The sequence below is a fragment of the Chiroxiphia lanceolata genome, chromosome 1 (genome assembly GCF_009829145.1).
Source record: "Chiroxiphia lanceolata isolate bChiLan1 chromosome 1, bChiLan1.pri, whole genome shotgun sequence".
In the NCBI taxonomy this organism is placed as follows: Eukaryota; Metazoa; Chordata; class Aves; order Passeriformes; family Pipridae; genus Chiroxiphia; species Chiroxiphia lanceolata.
In genome coordinates, this window is record NC_045637.1 from 52,326,558 (window position 1) to 52,344,319 (window position 17,762).

Below are 17,762 nucleotides of genomic sequence, written 5' to 3' on the forward strand. Positions count from 1 at the left end.
CTCCTAAAAGAAGTCCTGCTATAGGTAAAAGGTACACATGAAAAGTCACACAGTGGCACTTTCTCAAAGTGACATGCTAGAAAATGCTTTTTCTCTAGATAGGAGACAACACACACTACTCAGCAGGGAGTGTTTCTTCCCCTGTTCAAACTTGGTGGGAATAAAAATCCAGGACTAATGAATGTTTATCAAAATGGGAGACAGGAGAACAATTTTTCTGGAGACCGGTCAGGAACATACAGCATTAACAAGCATATTCCTGGAATTGTGGCAACAAACAACCAAAAAACATGGTCCTTCTAACAGTGAACTATGACACAAAGATATTTGAATGAATATTTGCCACCATTGTCCATTAGTGGATATCCATGGTTTGGGGAATGACCTTAGGACAGAGCCATGCCTTTTAGTGTTCATAACTGGGCAGCCTATTGCTCCATATTCACATCTTGATGTTCAACCAAAGCACACTGGTTATCTACTTCAGGTAGCTTCTTGGTCACCAAAATGTGATGGTTCCCATGAGTCGTGATGGAGAACTCACACATTCAGGAGTCCCATGTGTTCTCCATACGAAGAGAACAAATAGGCCTCACTCTTGCCTTTCACTGTCGTCTTCGCCTCATCTCTGCACAGCTGCATAGCAGAATCAGTATGGACAACGGGGAGCTGTCACAAGGACAGGATGGTGCTGTAGTATCTGAAGTGCAGCATAAGTACTGAGGGAGAGACTCTGCTACTACTGGTTTCACTGGGAAGAGTGAAATGCTGTTGCTCTGTTCAAAAAGCAACAGCATTACTAGTGAGAGTGAAAAAGCAGATAAATCAGCCACAAGCTTGTACTTCTACTAGTGTGATCATGAAAATGCAGAAGTATTTCAATTTCTCCTTTTTTTTTTCCACAGTTACTCTGCTCCAGAAGGTGCATGTCTCTGGTTTTGAGGCACTTCCGAGATTTTAGTATTTAATTCCAGTAACAGAAGAATTTACTTTCAGTTATGATATGGATTATTCCAAAGCATTTGGTGCTTAGAAGGGAGGAATTCTAATCTAGGAAACTTTTAGCTCATATCTCCAATGCTTGCAACCACAAAGGTTACTATACTTCATTCATTCAGAGCTCTGTCAATTCATTCTTTGCACCTGAACTTTTGAACTTGGAAGAAGTATAGCCCTGATGTTACAGACGTGTTTTAATCTAGGTGTTTTATAATTTGTTGTGCTTCATCTTAAGTAGTATTCCTTTAATATTTTTTGTTTGTACTGTGAAAACAATAGGGATTTTTGATGAAAACTTACTGCCTCTGATTTACATCTGTGTCTCCAGAAACAACACATCATTAGTTTATAGCTCCACACAATGTCTGATCAGTTCCTCAACATGAAAATTTTCCTCAGCAATGCTCAAATCTGATAGTTTTGTAGGAGACGGGAGAGAACAACATTTCCTCATTTGCCACAGATTCACCTTTTTGAGACCTGTAACTGATACTACTGTGTAGCCCTTCGAATATGACTAGACTTTTTTTATATGGGTAATGGTTCTGCCCCAAAACCACACCTGTAATTCCCATTAATAGGGGTGTGAGGGTAAAAAAAAAAACAGAACTTCCACAATGCAGCTTTCCTGTGCATATAATTCCCATTAACTTTAATCTAAGCTCTGCACAACAAGCAACAGCGGGATCAGTACTGATTTTGAAAAATAAAGTAATATGTAATGACTCACCACATCTGCAAAGCTTTCCTGACTTTTACGTATCATGTTTTTATTTTATTTTATTACTCTTGTCTCATCAGAATGGTTATTTAACTTGTGAGAGGAATCCATTTCAGCATTATGTTTTAGCACACATTTGTATCTATCATAATTCTTAATTTATATTTAATAAAATAATTTAACAGTATAAATAAAATATTACAAAATTGATTTTTTAGAACAATACTGCATGAAGCAGGAGAATGAATAGCATCCATGGTCACACCAAATTTCAAGTTATCATTCCCAATGCTTTTGACAAATCAACGGGTAGTTGAATTGCTACTCATTTTATCATGTGTAACATGTTAAAAAATTACACGGCATGCAAATAAAGTCTTTCTTTGACCGAATACATTTCTGCTCTTATTCTCTTCTGTGCTTGCTCCCCACTTTGTCTCCTCAGGGCTACACTATTTAAATAAGCTCCCATTATTTTCAGTGGAATGACTTCCTAAAGGGAAATATTTGTGTCCCTTCACTGGACATCTGCTGTTGGTATGAAAGCAATCAAGAGGAAAAAATGATGGTATGAAGCACATTTAACTTTCACGCCTCTTCATCATTCTGCACAAGTGAACACCAACAAGAATTCAATCATAAGTATATAAAAATATATTCCTCTCCTTTCTAAAAAAGCAGAAATATTTAAAAAAAGAAAATAAAGAATAAGAAAAAACTACTAAATAAGAATAGATTCTACACATGAACCTCTCAAATTTGTAGTACCGCCCCTGACCCTCTATTATCATTTAAAAAAAAAATTCAAATACTTCTGAATACACAAATATAAAATAAATTCTACAAATGACTAAGACAAACGGTGTAATTTACAGATATCATAATTATAACATATAATTTACTTATCAGCAACTTTTAAACATATTAAGGTAAAAACCTCCAGTCAGCACAGGTGGTGTTGTGAGAGGTGGTACTTACATCTATGCTCATATGCTGCCTCTCTGATGGATTCTGCATCACTGACTACTGTGCCTGCCTGCTCAGAATTGCCTCTGATGAGAAGGTACCACAGTGTTTTGCAACACTATAAATTGTTGCTAAAGTAGATTTCAGAGGAAAAAAATAATTTTTTTTGTTGTTGAAAGACAAGATTTAAGGTGCATGTCCTTCTGTTCAATTACAACTGTAGGAAAATAAGAATCTTAACTTCACGTTCCAATAACGTCTCATGCATCTCATGTGACAACTGCATGAAATAGTAGGGAGTTGTCTAGAGGTGCTACTGACAACATGAATGCTACATTGCTAAATCAGAGTTAGTAATAAATTTGCAAGAGCTACAAAAAGAAACAAAGAGGTTGCATATTTCACTTCCTCTGTTTCACAAACTCCTAATTAACTGTAAAAGAACTTCTGGAAAAGTTATCTTATGCCAAGGCACAGCTCCTCTTATCTGATGCTAATTCAGAGCCATTGAAGAAAAATGAGAAAAATATGTGATTGAAGAAACTCAAGAGAAGTTCACAAGCAGAAAGAAAACTAACCTTATATTGAATGTGGGTTTTCAGTTGGTTTTTGCTTTTACACATTTTTGATGGAATGCACCCAAGAAGTCAGAAATATGTTTTCCTAACTGTAAACACCATCTGAAGGGCCTTCACAGATATGATTCGCCAGTGTTAGCACTGATGGCATCAGACATAGTATTTTAGTTGTCTGCTTCAGTTTTTCCTTTTAGGAAAACATCTGAAAACCAAACTTTTGTCAAGCATTTCTAGGGATTACTCCTAAAGGGAAGGTTCCATCTAACAGGAGCCTGCAGAAAAACCACCCCTAGAAAAGGTTTTATCTGTGGAGAGGGGTGGACTAGAATATTTTTAGCAGAAAAAATATAACGCTATAGCTCTGCTGGTGAAACTCAATGTATGTTCCTTCTATTATGTAATAAGGACTAATTTATTTTGGAACAATTACTCTGGCTTGGAAGACTGAGAAGTTAGCTTACTTCACAGTCCTCATCTAAATTTCAATTCTTTTGGTCTATCTCCTTGACACGGTTGATTATAGAAGCACTGAATAGAAAGAATAGCAACTTGAAGTTCAAATGAGTAGGGAGAGGTGGAACAGTACAGAACTTTGAAGACAATGAAATTAAGCCTAAATTTGTAATAGGAAAGGATGTTAGCCCAGATGAATGACAAGATCAAAGCAACGAGTGACAAAGATGATATTACAGTCTGTATTTGTACAGACTTTGAAGACTGAATATATGAATATTTGCAAGTATTTGCATTTGATCAATTCAGTGTTTCTGTTTCTTTCTGCTCCTGACCAATCCCATTCAACCTTACAAAAATCTGAAGGTTGTACACTCATGGTAGGTGTTCGTTTAACAGTATTAGGCATTTGGACTATTTTACTCTTGTCTCCTGTATGTACCTCCTGAAAATGTGGACAGAGACACAGCTAAGGACATACACATTTCAGGAAAAGCTAAGAACAAGTAGTAAAAGAAAATCAGTGTATATACTTTCCTTTACAAGGTATGGGAATTATTAAAAATTATTAAAAGCCATGTAATATATTTGAAGACACAAAGGGGGAAGTGAGGTGATTTTGAGTTCAGTAATGACTCTAATCAGCCTCACTTAGGGCCCTCACCCACACCCTCTGCCCCACAAGCATCATAGTCCCATAAGTACCATTTCAGCTCACTCTGGGGCCTTAAGTCTCTGCTGGAGCTATGGTGTAGGAACACTGGTCTCCACATATCTGGTCACAGGCCCTGCTGACCCAGGCCCCAACCTGTGGGTTCACTTCTGGGCTTGATCTTGGACTTGTGTTATCACAGTGGAACAATAGAGTTTTTGGTCATGAAGACGCCTCCTGAGAGATGTTTTTCAGTTCTGCGCTTACCTGACCAAAAGAGTGTGTAACCGGCACCATGTTCTCTGAGGTTGCCTTCTTCGTGAAGGTGAACTTCACTGAGAGCAGCAATGTCGATGTCGAGACGTGACAGTTCATGGGCAATCAGGGCAGACCGACGCTCAGGACATCCACTATCTGCAGAATCGAGCATGGTTCTAATGTTCCAGCATGCTAGAGTTAATTTGGCTGTACCTTTGGAGGCAGGTGTATATGCCTTTGTCTTTTGATCTTTGTGTGACTGCACTTGTAGAAGATCGATACCACAGTGGACCTGCTTGGTGATCACTGAACATGACCCTAATCCTGATCTGCAGATCGTCTTCCTGGCTTCCTCTCGGACCCACCTCATCATTGTGAACTTCATGATTTGGAGCCTTGGCTGAATGTGGCCATGCTCTCTCAGACTGCCCTACTTACCTTGCTGGGGCTGGTAGATCAGATCCCTGGCCCCTCTCCTGTTGAAAGATGTTACTGCACTCAATTCTTGGCTCCCCATTCCTTGGGAAATAGCTGACCCTTTCCGTTCTCTGACAGAAAGCTCTAGTTTGAAGAGGTCTGCTTCTTACATATACTATAAAGAGTGACGTACTTCTAAGAGTAGAGGTAAAAGCCACAATGGTTTTAAGTCTTTGTTGATCGTTAAAAACAATAGTTTTCTGATAAAATGCTGACAATCAGAACGCGAGACAGAATTTGGATTGAAGATAAGACATGAAAATACACCAAACACAATCTGGTATGAAGTACATGTTCTTCCTTGTCTGTACAAACCACATCAGTGGTTGAAGGAGACTATGTTGATCATGGCAATAAAAACTTTGCTTCCAGCAGAAGAGACAGGACCGTACATAGAGTTAAATTTTTTATGAGTTTACAAGCTTCTACCTGCCTAGGCAACACTCTCTGTTATACATCTTATTATAACAAATATCAGAATACCTTACGAAATAGATGTACTTCCACAATGCAGCTATTTTTTGTTCTTCGTCTTGAACTAGCAGTGACCATATCTGTTGTTTTTTTAACAGCTGAAAACAAAGAGGACTTAAGTTTTTATTACCACAAACTTCAGAGGGATCAAGTGAGTAAGGCAAGATGTCCTTAGGACAAAATGCTTGCACAAATCATTAGTAATGAAAAAAAAAAAAGAAAAAAAAAGAACAAAACAGGCAGTCACATTACACATGACAATATCTGATAGGGAGCAGCTACAGTGATTAGAGCATCTCAGTGCCAAATGAATGATCAGGGATCAGTTCCAGCGCCAGCAAGCCCCAGTAGCAATAAGCAGGAAAGATGATGAGCCTCTACTAAAGATGGAACATTTTGTATGCAGCAACTTTTGCAGCTGCTTTAGACTGACCTTAGATTCCAAGGAGTTCTTTGTTGTTCCTTGGAGGCAAGGAAATATGGGGTATGGGGTGGATGTGATCTTTTAAGGACACTACTACATCCTCACTCTACCCCGCAACAAAAGGCAGAAGGATGCATATCTGACTTTTCGACTAAACACCAGAAGATTTATTCAGAACATTACATTCATCACTGAAATAGCTCTTCAGGAACAAATGAAACCTTTACAGCATCTATGGATACAGATATATTCAACATTATGAAAGAGAATATAATTGTGTATAATGTAATCAATAAATCCTGGCACATAGATAAGAACACCCTTTTTTAAAAAAGCTTTCGACAAAAATGAGCAGTGAAAAGGTGAAGAATATCAGTAAAAAACTAGGTGAGAAGAGAAAGCTACCTAAAGATAAGTGAATATTAGAAAAGGAGAACAGGTTGCTCTGTATTTAAGAAGGGCCTCAAATGAAAAAAAAATCACCCATTTTTCTGTTGGGCATATTTCTCCTTTGATTTTTCTTAGGTGGTCCGAATTTCACTGTAGCAGAGAAGCAGCCTTGATAAAAACAGAGAATGTGAATCATTGTCTTCTGACAAAGCACATCATATTTTCACTTATTAGCTGTACTTAACTAAGAAAATGTGCTGCTGTCCTCTGAAGAAAATTAACTTTCATCATATTTAAACAGTAGTGTCATTGAAAGATTCATGAAGCTTGTCTGTCTGAGCTTTAAAACAAGATAGAGCGGGCTAGTAAAAATCACTCTTGTCTGACTACTTTACAGTGCAAAAAATAGCTTTGAGCTGTAAGTGATGTTATCTGCTACTGAACCAAAAGATCAGGTGACAGCCGTGCAGCCCACATTCTTGGCCACTTAATCAGCATTGTCACAGGCCAAAAAAAGGCAGGATGTTTGGGCCTTCCTCCAGTATTTGAATACTAGTCTTTGCTTTTCTATTTCTGCTGTAACATGAGCAAGAGAGTGTTCCTGCTCTGTATCATTATAGGAAGGGTGACTTCATGCTACAGATTATGCAGGATGGCCTTGATGCCTTATGGAATTTGAGATATGTTTACTTAATCTTGCACCAGCAACACAGAATTAACAGCACTAAGTATCATTAGCATCTTAAAGGAAAGGTAACAGCTAAATAGATAAACACAATACATAACTAATTGTTAAGCCCATATGTAGGTATTTTCTAAGAATTTATCATTGACACAAGTCATCTTGTTTCCACATGATGATAAGTACTTTGACCTCAGACTTCTCTAATCAGTAATACAGTTCTCAGTCAGTTTGAAATTTTCAAAAATCATTTGCCAGAAGTAGCTCAGAGATCTGGAATATTGGAAATTATTCAGCAAGAGAATGATTAGCAGGCAGAGAGCAGCTGTGCCAGAGAAGTTTCTGTAATAAACAGTGTAATTATTCATAATTTGTCATCAAGTTGTTTAATTTCCCCCCAGTGGAACATATACAAATTCCATATTTTAAAATAATAAAAAAAAAATCTTTGCAATGAAGGCTGTTTATGTGCATTTCCTATTGCTGTACATTAAAATTTAGAAATTAGTTATGAAAATTTCCAGATTTCCTCCTTATTCTACAGGTCTTACTGTCTCATTCTTTGACTCCTTTCTGCAGGAATAATTTTATTTGTGATATTTATGACACGGCTAACAATTCTCGATCAGCCATGCATGACCTGTGTTTCCATCGTTCTTGTTGGTTTAGGTATTCCCTGGAGCTTAACTGTTTCTTACATTTGCCATAAGTAAAGTGGAATATTTGTGTCTTTGAAGGTCATGCACTTAGTCCTACTGTAACTGACCAAACACTCTTACATGTTCTTCTGTAATCCTCAGAATTCAGTGACTTTCTATCTCATCTTCACTAAGCTAACGCCAGATAGCTGTGGATACAGACACGGAATTTTCTATTTTCTGTGAAAAAGTTGGGGTTGAGAGTTACTCTGTTGGGATTGACAGTGGCTGACCAGACACACAATTTTATGTGTGTCTGGGCATCCTGAATCGAGAAAGGTCATCATAGCATAAGCATTGGCGTAACTGCTCATTTTTGGATTTTAGTACAGACCTACTAGAAGACACATTTTAAAGTTTAATTTACTGCTAGTTATTTACGAGATTTGAGTTTTTAAAGATTTTTAGTTACAAAGGTAGCACTTGCAAGACTAACTAGAGTTTCTAATTTTTAGAAACTATAACCGCAGCTTTTAAAGAACATACAAAATACAGAAGTTATGTAACAAGGAAAAAAATGAAAATTAAAATTAAAAAAAAAAACTTTTATTACAAAATACCCGTGGGTTACTAGGGCTTTGGGGAATTAAGGGAACTTTTTCGGGGGCCAAACGGGAAGACTGTGAAGGTCCAGGCAAACAATAAACTAAGAGAAGGCTCACGATTCAAAAGAAAAAGTCTGACGTCAGGAAACACAACAATTAATGCTATTCTGCCCCCTTGCGTTAACTTTTGAGGTAGCTGCCATACCCTCACACATCTCAAAGTTCATGTCCCGTCGCAAAGATTGCGTCACGTAACAGATGCATTACCCAAAACATAATAGAACAGCGTCCCGAAAACAGCATGGTTGGGCGATCCCTGGAAATGATACAACTGTGTGCGTAAGTTTGGAGATAATGTGTTGTATGTAAAAATAATATAAAATATGCAGAAATCATTAATATGTTGTAACTCGCACGACCATGCGGGGGATGGGTGGACTTTTGACTTCAATTGAAACAGGAATGAAGTAAGCTAACTATATATAAGAGCAGCATGGAAAACAGAGGACTCGTGCTGGAGATAAACGAGTACCTAGAACATCAAACCCTTAATTCTAGCATTATCTAGATTCTTGGTTTTACTGTTTTATTAATAACCCACATGGAATAGGCAAGGTATTGAATTTGGCCACAGTTGCACTTGAAAGAAAAAGCTTTCATAGAAAGCGGGAGCCAACAAAAATATTTCCACCTCTAGAGCTACACTTTAGAAAAAAGTGCTTTAAAACCAGCAGACACATCCTTGCAGTGCCATGGACACCAAGAGCCAAAGCCCCAGTGTGAGGACGACTGTCAAGCGGCAGTGTTTCTTACGTGACGTGGAGATCAATGCCAAAAGTCACACGCTGCAAATAATGAAAAATAACTGCCATTTTAATGTGATTTATTTCCATCATTCACTCTCTAACCCTGCCAGTTCCTGACGTTATTCTCACTTGCAGAAGTAGGAGCTGCCCCCGTGTCTTGAGCTGGGGGCGGGGGGGGGGGGGCGATCTCCAGAAGTCGCTTCCCGGAGCGCTCCGGAGAGGCCAAGGGTCGCTGTTACCGAGAGCTAAGCAAGGCGCTCAAGTTTTATGAGCAGCACCCGAATGCAAAGCATTTAATTTACAAGACACTGCCTCTCCTTTCCAGCCTGGAGAGCCCATTTACATCTTAATTTTCTCTCGGCATTAGCCGAGCGCTGTGCGGGCAGGGCTCTTACGCTTGCGGTTCCCGCGGAAGGCTGAGCGGTGGCCTCCAACTAGTTCTTCAGACAGACTCCAGACCGCCTGTACAAACAAATCGAAGCGGTGATGGAAAGCCAGCGCTCTGCCCCCCTCCCGCGTTTCCCGTTCCCTGTCCCGGTGCCCGGAGCAGCGCCAGGGCGGCGGGGCGGGGGCGAGGTCGCTGCCCCGGGGCCGCGCTGCTCGTCTCCTCGGGGCCCCGTCCCGGCGGGGAAAGTACCCACGGCGGTCACAACTCCAGCGCCGGCGGCTCCGGCCGGGGCCGGCCCGCGGCAAAGTTACCGAGACGCCTGGCTGAAATTTTTCTTTTTCTATTTTTTTTTTTTTTGTTCCCCTTTCTCTTCCCTTTCCTCCCTCCACTGTCCACGAACTTTCGACATCGTCCTGCCCGGCACGGCGCCACCTCTGCGTGGAGAGCCGCGCTCGGAGCAGCGGGGCGGGAAGGAGACCCAAGCGCTTCCCCCCTCGGGTGACAGCCGCCCCCGACCTGCTGTCGGCGGCGGGTTCCGGCCGCCTCGCCCTCTAGCGGGAGAGAGCGGCGGCGCCGGCGGCTGGGCGTGACTTTCCGCGCTCCCTTCAGCCCGCCCGCCCGCCGCGGGGGACCGCGAGTCAGTCAGGGAGCCGAGCTGAACCGGGACTAGCGGCGGCGCCGGCCGAGGAGGCTCCGGGATTAAGGGTGCCCCCCCCGGGCACCGGGGGAGGCGAGCGGCGCCCACCGGGGCAGCGGCGTGGCCGGAGGAAGGCAGACGGGCGGGCGGCCCGCGGACACTTCGCACCCTCTTCCCCTGCCCTTAAGAGCGGACGGAGGGCGAGGAGGGGAAACCAGCCCGCGAGGCACCAAGTGCGGGAGTCCGGCTGCCCCCTCCTCGCCTGCCCCACGGACTGGAGGGGGGCGAGAGGGGCGCCTCCTACTTTGGCAAACACTTTGGCACTTTGCTGGACCCGGAGCAGGAAGGGGTGGAAATATGGGGAAAGTTGGAACTTGCCTGGTTACTTTGGCCGGAGTTTTGCTGGCAGCGGGAGCGCAGACGTTCACAGGTAAGGAGTCGCCTTACCCCCAGGCAGCCCTCCCGCGGGCCAGGCGGCGAAGGGGCAGGGGGGAATCACTGCCACTTCGCCGTCGGTGTGGGTCTGGTTTGGTTTTTTGTTTTCTTCTGCCTTTTTTTTTTGTTTGTTTTCTTCCCCGTCCCCCTGACGGGGTTGACACTTCGAAACCATTGCGTACCTGGGGTGGAAAAAGTGTCCGGAGACGGCGGCGGTGCCGGGATGCCGTTCGGTTTGCGCCCTTGCGCCTCGATGGAAGGGCGACAGGCTGGCGGGGCTCGGGCAGCTCCAGGGCAGGGCTGGAGGGACGGGCGGGATTCGGGCTCTCCGGCGTTTCTCCGCCGCCGACTTCCCGAAAGTTTCCCGCTGCCCCGGCGGAGGGGCGAGGTGAGCCGCCGCCGGCCCCCGGCGCTCCGTGCTGGCGACGGGGGCAGGAGGGCTGGCGGTGCTCCCGGAGGGGCCGGCGGTGCCTGCCCTGCCTGTCCGCCGGTGCCTCCGCGCTGGCCCCCGGCGCTCCCCGCCCTCGGCGCTGCCCGGGGGTGCGGCCGTGAAACGCCGGCAGAGCCGGAGGTAGAGCCCTGGCCCCGCACTTTCTGCAGCCCCCCCCCCCCAGACCGTCACCTGAGAGGGCAGGGCAGAAGCTGCCCTCGCCTAAGCGGTACCGGGATGCACTACCCGGGGAAGAGCACGGAGAAGTGCCCCATCAGCAGCGTTCCTCTCGTTCCCCGAAGCCCCGGACCTGCAGATGGTTATGTTGGTCTCGAGCCCCTTGCCTACACCCCTGTCCTATTTATATGTTGGAGAAACGCGTAATTTTAGACAAAAATTTGGATTGTGAAATAGTTCTGTGCGCTTCACTGCAAAGAGTAACTTCAGATTTTTTTGGTTTGTTTTGTTCCTAACATGAAGTTAGTGCAACTGAAAAGCACTTTAAATTGAAGACATCTGGTCTTCAGCTCATGTGAAGTGTGCTTTGATCTGGTGGGAAGTAATATTTCTGACTCCTTGTTGCTCAGGCTGCAGAGTAGTTTATATTTTGTACATTACATGTTGTTTCTATGCAGCACTGTGGCTAAACCAAGTTTTATGGCTAGGAATTGGTTGCCTGTTTTAAAACTTTTTTAAAAAAATTAAAAATTCTGAGTTTTATTTGGTTCCAAGGACGTTTTGTGTACATAGCTGCATTTCCCCTAGTTTCTTGCCAACATTTTTATTGCAGACGAGACAGAAGATCTCTGAGCAGAAAAATGTTTTATTCCGAGGTGATATACAACAATGATGAAATATTTCCCAAACACTTCTGTTAGGATGAAGCTGTGCTCTACAGTGAATTATGGAATTGGACTCAGTTATATTAGCCCTATAACTCATTAATGTTGGGAGTCTAGTGTCCAGACTTCAATGGGAGCTCTTGCTTTATTAAGATAAATCCGTAACTCATTGCTGACTTGAGTGAACTGTCTTTCTTCTTGTTTAAAGTTAAGCTGGGGCAGCTCTTCTGTTTCTGGATATTTAAATGGCTTGTGCATCTGTTGTGCTGGTACTGTACTAGAGTCAGCACTGAAGTGCTGTTCATGTTGCTGAAGAACAATCCCACGTTAGTTTTTGATTTGTATTCATTTCCTTGACACACACAGTGGAGAGAACTGTGCTGGAAACCACAAACAATTCACAGATGACTCGTGCATATAGGTTTTTCAAAGGTGCGATTCCAGACCTTCTGAAGTACTGTATAACAAAGGCTGCAATTCACACACTGTAGTGAGGTTGCAAAGGGTGGCATGGGATGCAGAATCTGCCCTGTTTTCTCCCCATGTGTGCATATGTACACGTATGTTAAATATTGAATGTGAAGATTATTGTGAAGATGCACATAGAGAATTCTTCTTAAAATATTTATTCTTGGCACTCAGAACAAAATTGATGAAATTTCCATTTTTATACTTTACCATATGAACCGTGTGCCTGGGTGTCATTTTGACTTGGGGGGAAAAAAACGCAGCAGTGTCATAGAAATTAAATGACAGAAAAACCCATCCTTGAGTTGGGTAGTTATCTTTTGTAATAGCTGTCCCCTATTGCAGATGGGAGTAATATGACTACCCTATAAAAAAAGTTTAAAAGCAAACAAAGAAAAAAGAAACAAAACCAACTCCACACATGTTCTAAGCAAAGAATAGCAGTGTGTGAGTTAGGTAATCTTTGGCATTTCTAATTCCATTTTTATTTTTACCCTTTTCTAAACTGACGGATTTGTTTTACAAAGATTAGTTCTAACATTACGTTCAGCTATTGTTTTATTTGAGTTTCTTATTTAGAAAATAATCTTACTGAAAGATCAGATCTTGGCTTTTTAAGGCCTGGGAGATTTCAAGTAATCTTTTGAAAGCAGCTTAACAGTAAATAACAATGAGATTTTCTCTGAGTCCTTAAATAAAGATTTTAAAATTCTGGATTCATCAGTTCAGGAAGCAAATGATCTCATGAATTTGAATTCAAGAGATGTTACTGAAAACATTGTCTTAAATGGACAACGATGCTTATCCTAAGTTTTAAAAGTAGGTGGGCTCTTTCTGCAAGATTTGTTTTGCGTTTGGGTTTTTTACTATTTTTTTAATTTCTTTCTGAGAAACTGTAGCACTCCTCATTTATCTGGTTTTTGTTTATAATTTTAGCATAAATGTTATTAAGTGGTTCTGTGTGAAGATTGAATGCTAATATTACAGAAGTCTCTGAAATGTGGTATTCTGTCATAGAAGATGCCACCTGACTCCACTGTGTTCCTTCTTCTACCTACTTGGTAGATTATTCAGGCTAGGGGAAGCACTTCACTCTTGGAAGAGATTTAGGTCAGACATAGAAATGTGGGAAGTTAGAAGGGACATTGTAAACTTAAATATTTGACCTTGCATAAAATGAAGGGCCTGAATGGGATGAGTTCTGTCAGATACCAAAATGGGGAGCTGAAACTGAAGGCAAGGAAATGTGTCATAGAACTCAGACGCTGTGTTTATGAAGTCGTCATGTTCAGATATAGATGTAAATTTGCACAGAGCCTGAATTCTGAAATTGGTGCTTCTTGCTTACAACTGAAATCTGACTCAGGGAGGACTATTATTAGTCTGTTATATTCTCTTTTGCCATGAAAAGCATTAAAGTTGTATATTATCTTTTTACAATATTGGTTTAAAAAGTTTTAGTTTTTCTCTGAGAAGGGATGAGTCCTGTTGCAGTGAGAGGGATGGATGGACTGACTGAAAGTGCTTTTGTAATTAACTTTGCACCAGGACTAGTGGCAATTATAAAGAAAGGAACAGGAGGAAGAGTGCTGCACAAAACTTGAAAGTTACTTTTCCTAGTGTCTAGTAAAGGTTTTACATAGAGAATAGTAATCCTCAAGCTATTTCATGGATTAAAATTAAAAATACGAAAACTTGCATTCTGAATAGAAGTTGTGCCTTAGATTCATCTGTTTCATTTTTGGGTGTAGGCACTCTAAAAAGAAGGATCACATTTTCCAGAAAAGAGATGTAAGGAGAAGTTTGACGTGCTGAAGTTGAAACTTACTGTGATCACATTGATGTTTGGTGACTGCAGAGAAGGAAAATGAAAAGAAAGAATATAGGTTAAGTCTTCATAGGTCCTATTGTAGATGAAATTAAGCTCCTGCCAATGTCTAGGAAATAGAAGTTTCTGGTATAATTAACTGTGTTTAAAGAGATTTCTCATAGTATTAGGTTCTCTGTTTGAAAGCCTTTAATAGCTATTCTGATCACTTCAGCAGCAAAGATCTCCAAGTGTTGTTATATCTCATTTTAATGCATTCTGCTTTTGTTTGCATCGTTTATTTCACCTGCTTTTCTTTCTTTCCACCCATCCATCAAGTCTGTATGCCTGCACTTCCTAAGGGAAGTAACATATGGTAGTGAAAATGCGGGTTTATTAGTGGCTGACGCAGTTGTCAGCTCATCCAGAAAACTATTCCAGCTAAAGTTATAGCATGGACTTGGCCTCGCTAAACAGTGAGAGCTGTGGGAGAAGATTTTCAAACCAAACTTCCTGCTGTTAGAGATTTTAGCTGCTCCTATTACAGCTGTTAGGTGAATAGGTGAATGACTTGATTTCTGTTTTACATCTAAGACTATTCATATTCAAAATAGTCCAGCAAATTAATGGAAGCATTTAGAAGAGTCAGCTTCTAAATGTGGTGGGTTTTAACTTTTTACAGTTAAATGAAATGAAGTTTCTCTTCCCCTGTAAATTGGGATGTACTTTAGAATGCTTCAGGTAAAAATGAGTCTGGGCTTTGGAAGTGGCACAGTTTGTTGAAAAAGAAACTGTGTGGTGGGTATTTGGGTTGGTTTTCTAAATTTATTTTATTTAACTGTTCTGAATGTTAGTTATGAACAGCTAAATAAATAATAATGAAGTTAGTAATGAAACCTCATCAGAAATTAAAAATAAATCCTACGAAATGTTGCAAGAATGTAATAACACAGGGGAAAAAAATGCTGTGGTGTTTATTTGGTCTCACAGTTTAGCAGTCATGAGAATTAATAAGGAAAACAAATCACAGTATCCTGAAACAATATAACAGCATATAATGTATGAAAAAATAATATATTTAGTGCTCACAGAAGTTGTTAGATTGACGGCTAGAGAGAACAAATCTTCAGGCAAATCACAAAATATGTTAGGATAGGGTGAGCAAGCTCCTGAACTCCATCTCACTAATGTCATTTGAGTCTGACCTGAAGATGTGTGGAGGTGGTTTGTTTCTCCTGTGCACTCACTTGTGCACTGCAGTGGTCAGTGAATATGTCAAATGGCCTTGTTGCTGGTGGCCTGGGAAGTTTTACATGTTACTGCTGAGACCATCTGTTCAGTTTGCATCGTTGGATTCAGCTGGTGGAAGATAATAGGTGTAGATTTCGTGGAACAAAGTCCAGTGATGTTGTGGGGTCAGGACCTGTGAACTGAACCTATGTTTTACCTGTTGCAACTTTATACTAAAGGAAGTGCAGTTTTGAGAGGGGTATCTCTTGTTTTTCAAACTCGTTAGTATCACTGTCAAACACTTAATTTGAGGTTGCTAAATCACTAAGTTTTGAAGATGTTCCCCCAGGAAATGACATGTAATTATGAACCTTTCAGCTCACATTTATGACCCTTGTGTAAAGAAGTAGTAGTTCTGAAAATTTTCACAACAGGAAAAAACTGTTTGTAAATATGTGAATGCAGCTGAATTATCTGCTCAATTTTTTGGGGAAAAAATGAGTCTCCTCTTTATTTAATTTGATTTTGCTGATAACTTCCAGTTCTGTATTTCTGATGTATAATGTTATAAATGTGTTAAAGAGGATTTCAAGAAAGCAAAACAAATTTTGAGCATATGGTCATATATTTAGGAAAAAAATATAAAAATCTAGAAGTAAATTTTCCTGTGTCACTGTTCACCTAACTGTGTTCAGAGACTTCTGCAGTGTTTTTCAGTTTTGCCTGCTGTGACCTGCTGCTGATCACTAGGTGTAGCTGCATCTCTAAATCCACTTTTCTAAGCATAGAAAGAGGAAGGACTGTAAACTGGGCTTTGTAAGAATGTAGGTGCATTTGGAGCTGGGGAGGTGTGAAAATAGATGATGGATTTTTGTGACCTAGAGAATTTTAATCCATTGGTGGCTTGTTTGCATCAGTTTGATTATAATACAAATGAACTTTTAATTACTGGTAAAAAGGCTGATTTCAGTATTCATCAGAAAGACGAATGAATGCTCTAATATGGCAAAAGTACATAATAAAATGCAGAAAACTACAAAGATATTATCAGTACTTTCCTAGTGTTTTAAATGCAAGGGTTATTGCTGCAGAGATCTGATAAGATTTTTTTTAACGATCAATCAAGATGGTTAAGATACAACCTTAAATGTTGCGTGAGCCTTCTCACAACCTATTAAGAACCTTTCTGTTCCATTCAAAATAGTTATCTTCAGCTCTGATGTTGCTGTCAGTGGAATTCTCTTCTAATTTTGGCATAAGGTGTGTTGTTTTTTTAAGCCACGTGGCTTCCATTAATGTTAGGAGGAGGTACAGAGGGTGGGGTCCCACATATGCTTTAAAAATGTAGGAAAGACGTGTTTGTGCCCAGATTTCTGAGAGTAAAAATTAAGGTGTATTTGTGCCTCTAACACATACTCATGCTCAATAGCTACAGGGAATAGGAAAGAAGCATCTCAGCCAGAAGGGTTTGACTCAACAGTGACCCTTTGCCGCATAAAATGAAATGGTAGGAGGGGAAAAAAAAGTAATGACCACAGTTGTTCCGACAAAACCGTGGCAGACTTAACAGGGAGGAGTTTTGAAAAAAAATTAGATTGAGGTGTTGGGGGGGAAAAGATTGGAAGGAAGGTATAACATTTGCTGGAAGAATGGAAGAGATGAACCTTACTGGAAGACATGCTGGAAAAAAAACCCAAAAAAGTCAAAAACGAAGCTAAATTACGTTTGGAAACCAAAAATGCATTTATAATTGTTCACATTTTCTTATTTTTTTATTATCTTAGTTTTAAACACATTTGTTTTTAATAATATATTCAAGGCTCAAATATACCTTCTGACAACTTTACATAGCAATAGTTGATTATCTTTACACATATGATTAAATGTAATGATGTTAATGACTCTAATTTTTTTCTGTGGAATGGTGTAAACCCAAGATTTTGCTTATGAATGTGTTTGTTTTTCTCCTCCCCCCCCCCACATGTAATGTGCCCTGATTTAGAGAGCAGTAAGTTTTGGTTACAGTAGGGTTTTTTGCGGGGTATATTAGCTTTTTTATACCTCCCCACCTTTTTCTTTTTAATCTTCTTCAATGTTAAGATATTATAAATATCTCTTACAACATTTTTTTGTTAATCATTAGAAATGTGGTTTTGCTCTGGAATAACTAACAGCTAATTACCTCTTTCATCACTTTAGCTCTTCATCTTCTAGGAGAATGAAATACAGCATCACATGCCTGTATTAGAGCAGGGTTTTTATTTGACACCCTCCCCCCCCCGGTATTTGTTTGGGGTTGGTTGTTTATTGTTTTGTTATTTGGGTTTTTTTTTTAATGTTTAAGGCACAGTTATTTTGAGGAAGTTTTCAGGAAGATGGTGCTGTATTATCTTGAATCCTAT

General features: G+C 40.6%; 1 protein-coding gene across 11 annotated transcripts in view; it reads left to right on the forward strand.

Moving 5' to 3' along the window:
- The first annotated feature begins 10,148 nt into the window (after window positions 1-10,148).
- PTPRM (protein tyrosine phosphatase receptor type M) overlaps window positions 10,149-17,762 on the forward strand; it is a 457,694-nt gene continuing 450,080 nt past the window's right edge. For 8 of the 11 annotated variants that reach the window (XM_032690775.1, XM_032690785.1, XM_032690804.1 and 5 more), the window contains exon 1: window positions 10,149-10,578. In XM_032690775.1, the coding sequence (XP_032546666.1) occupies window positions 10,506-10,578 (73 nt within the window). In that variant the 5' untranslated portion in view covers window positions 10,149-10,505. The remainder of the gene's footprint in view (window positions 10,579-17,762) is intronic. The other 3 variants (XM_032690841.1, XM_032690860.1, XM_032690871.1) reach the window with 1 other exon arrangement.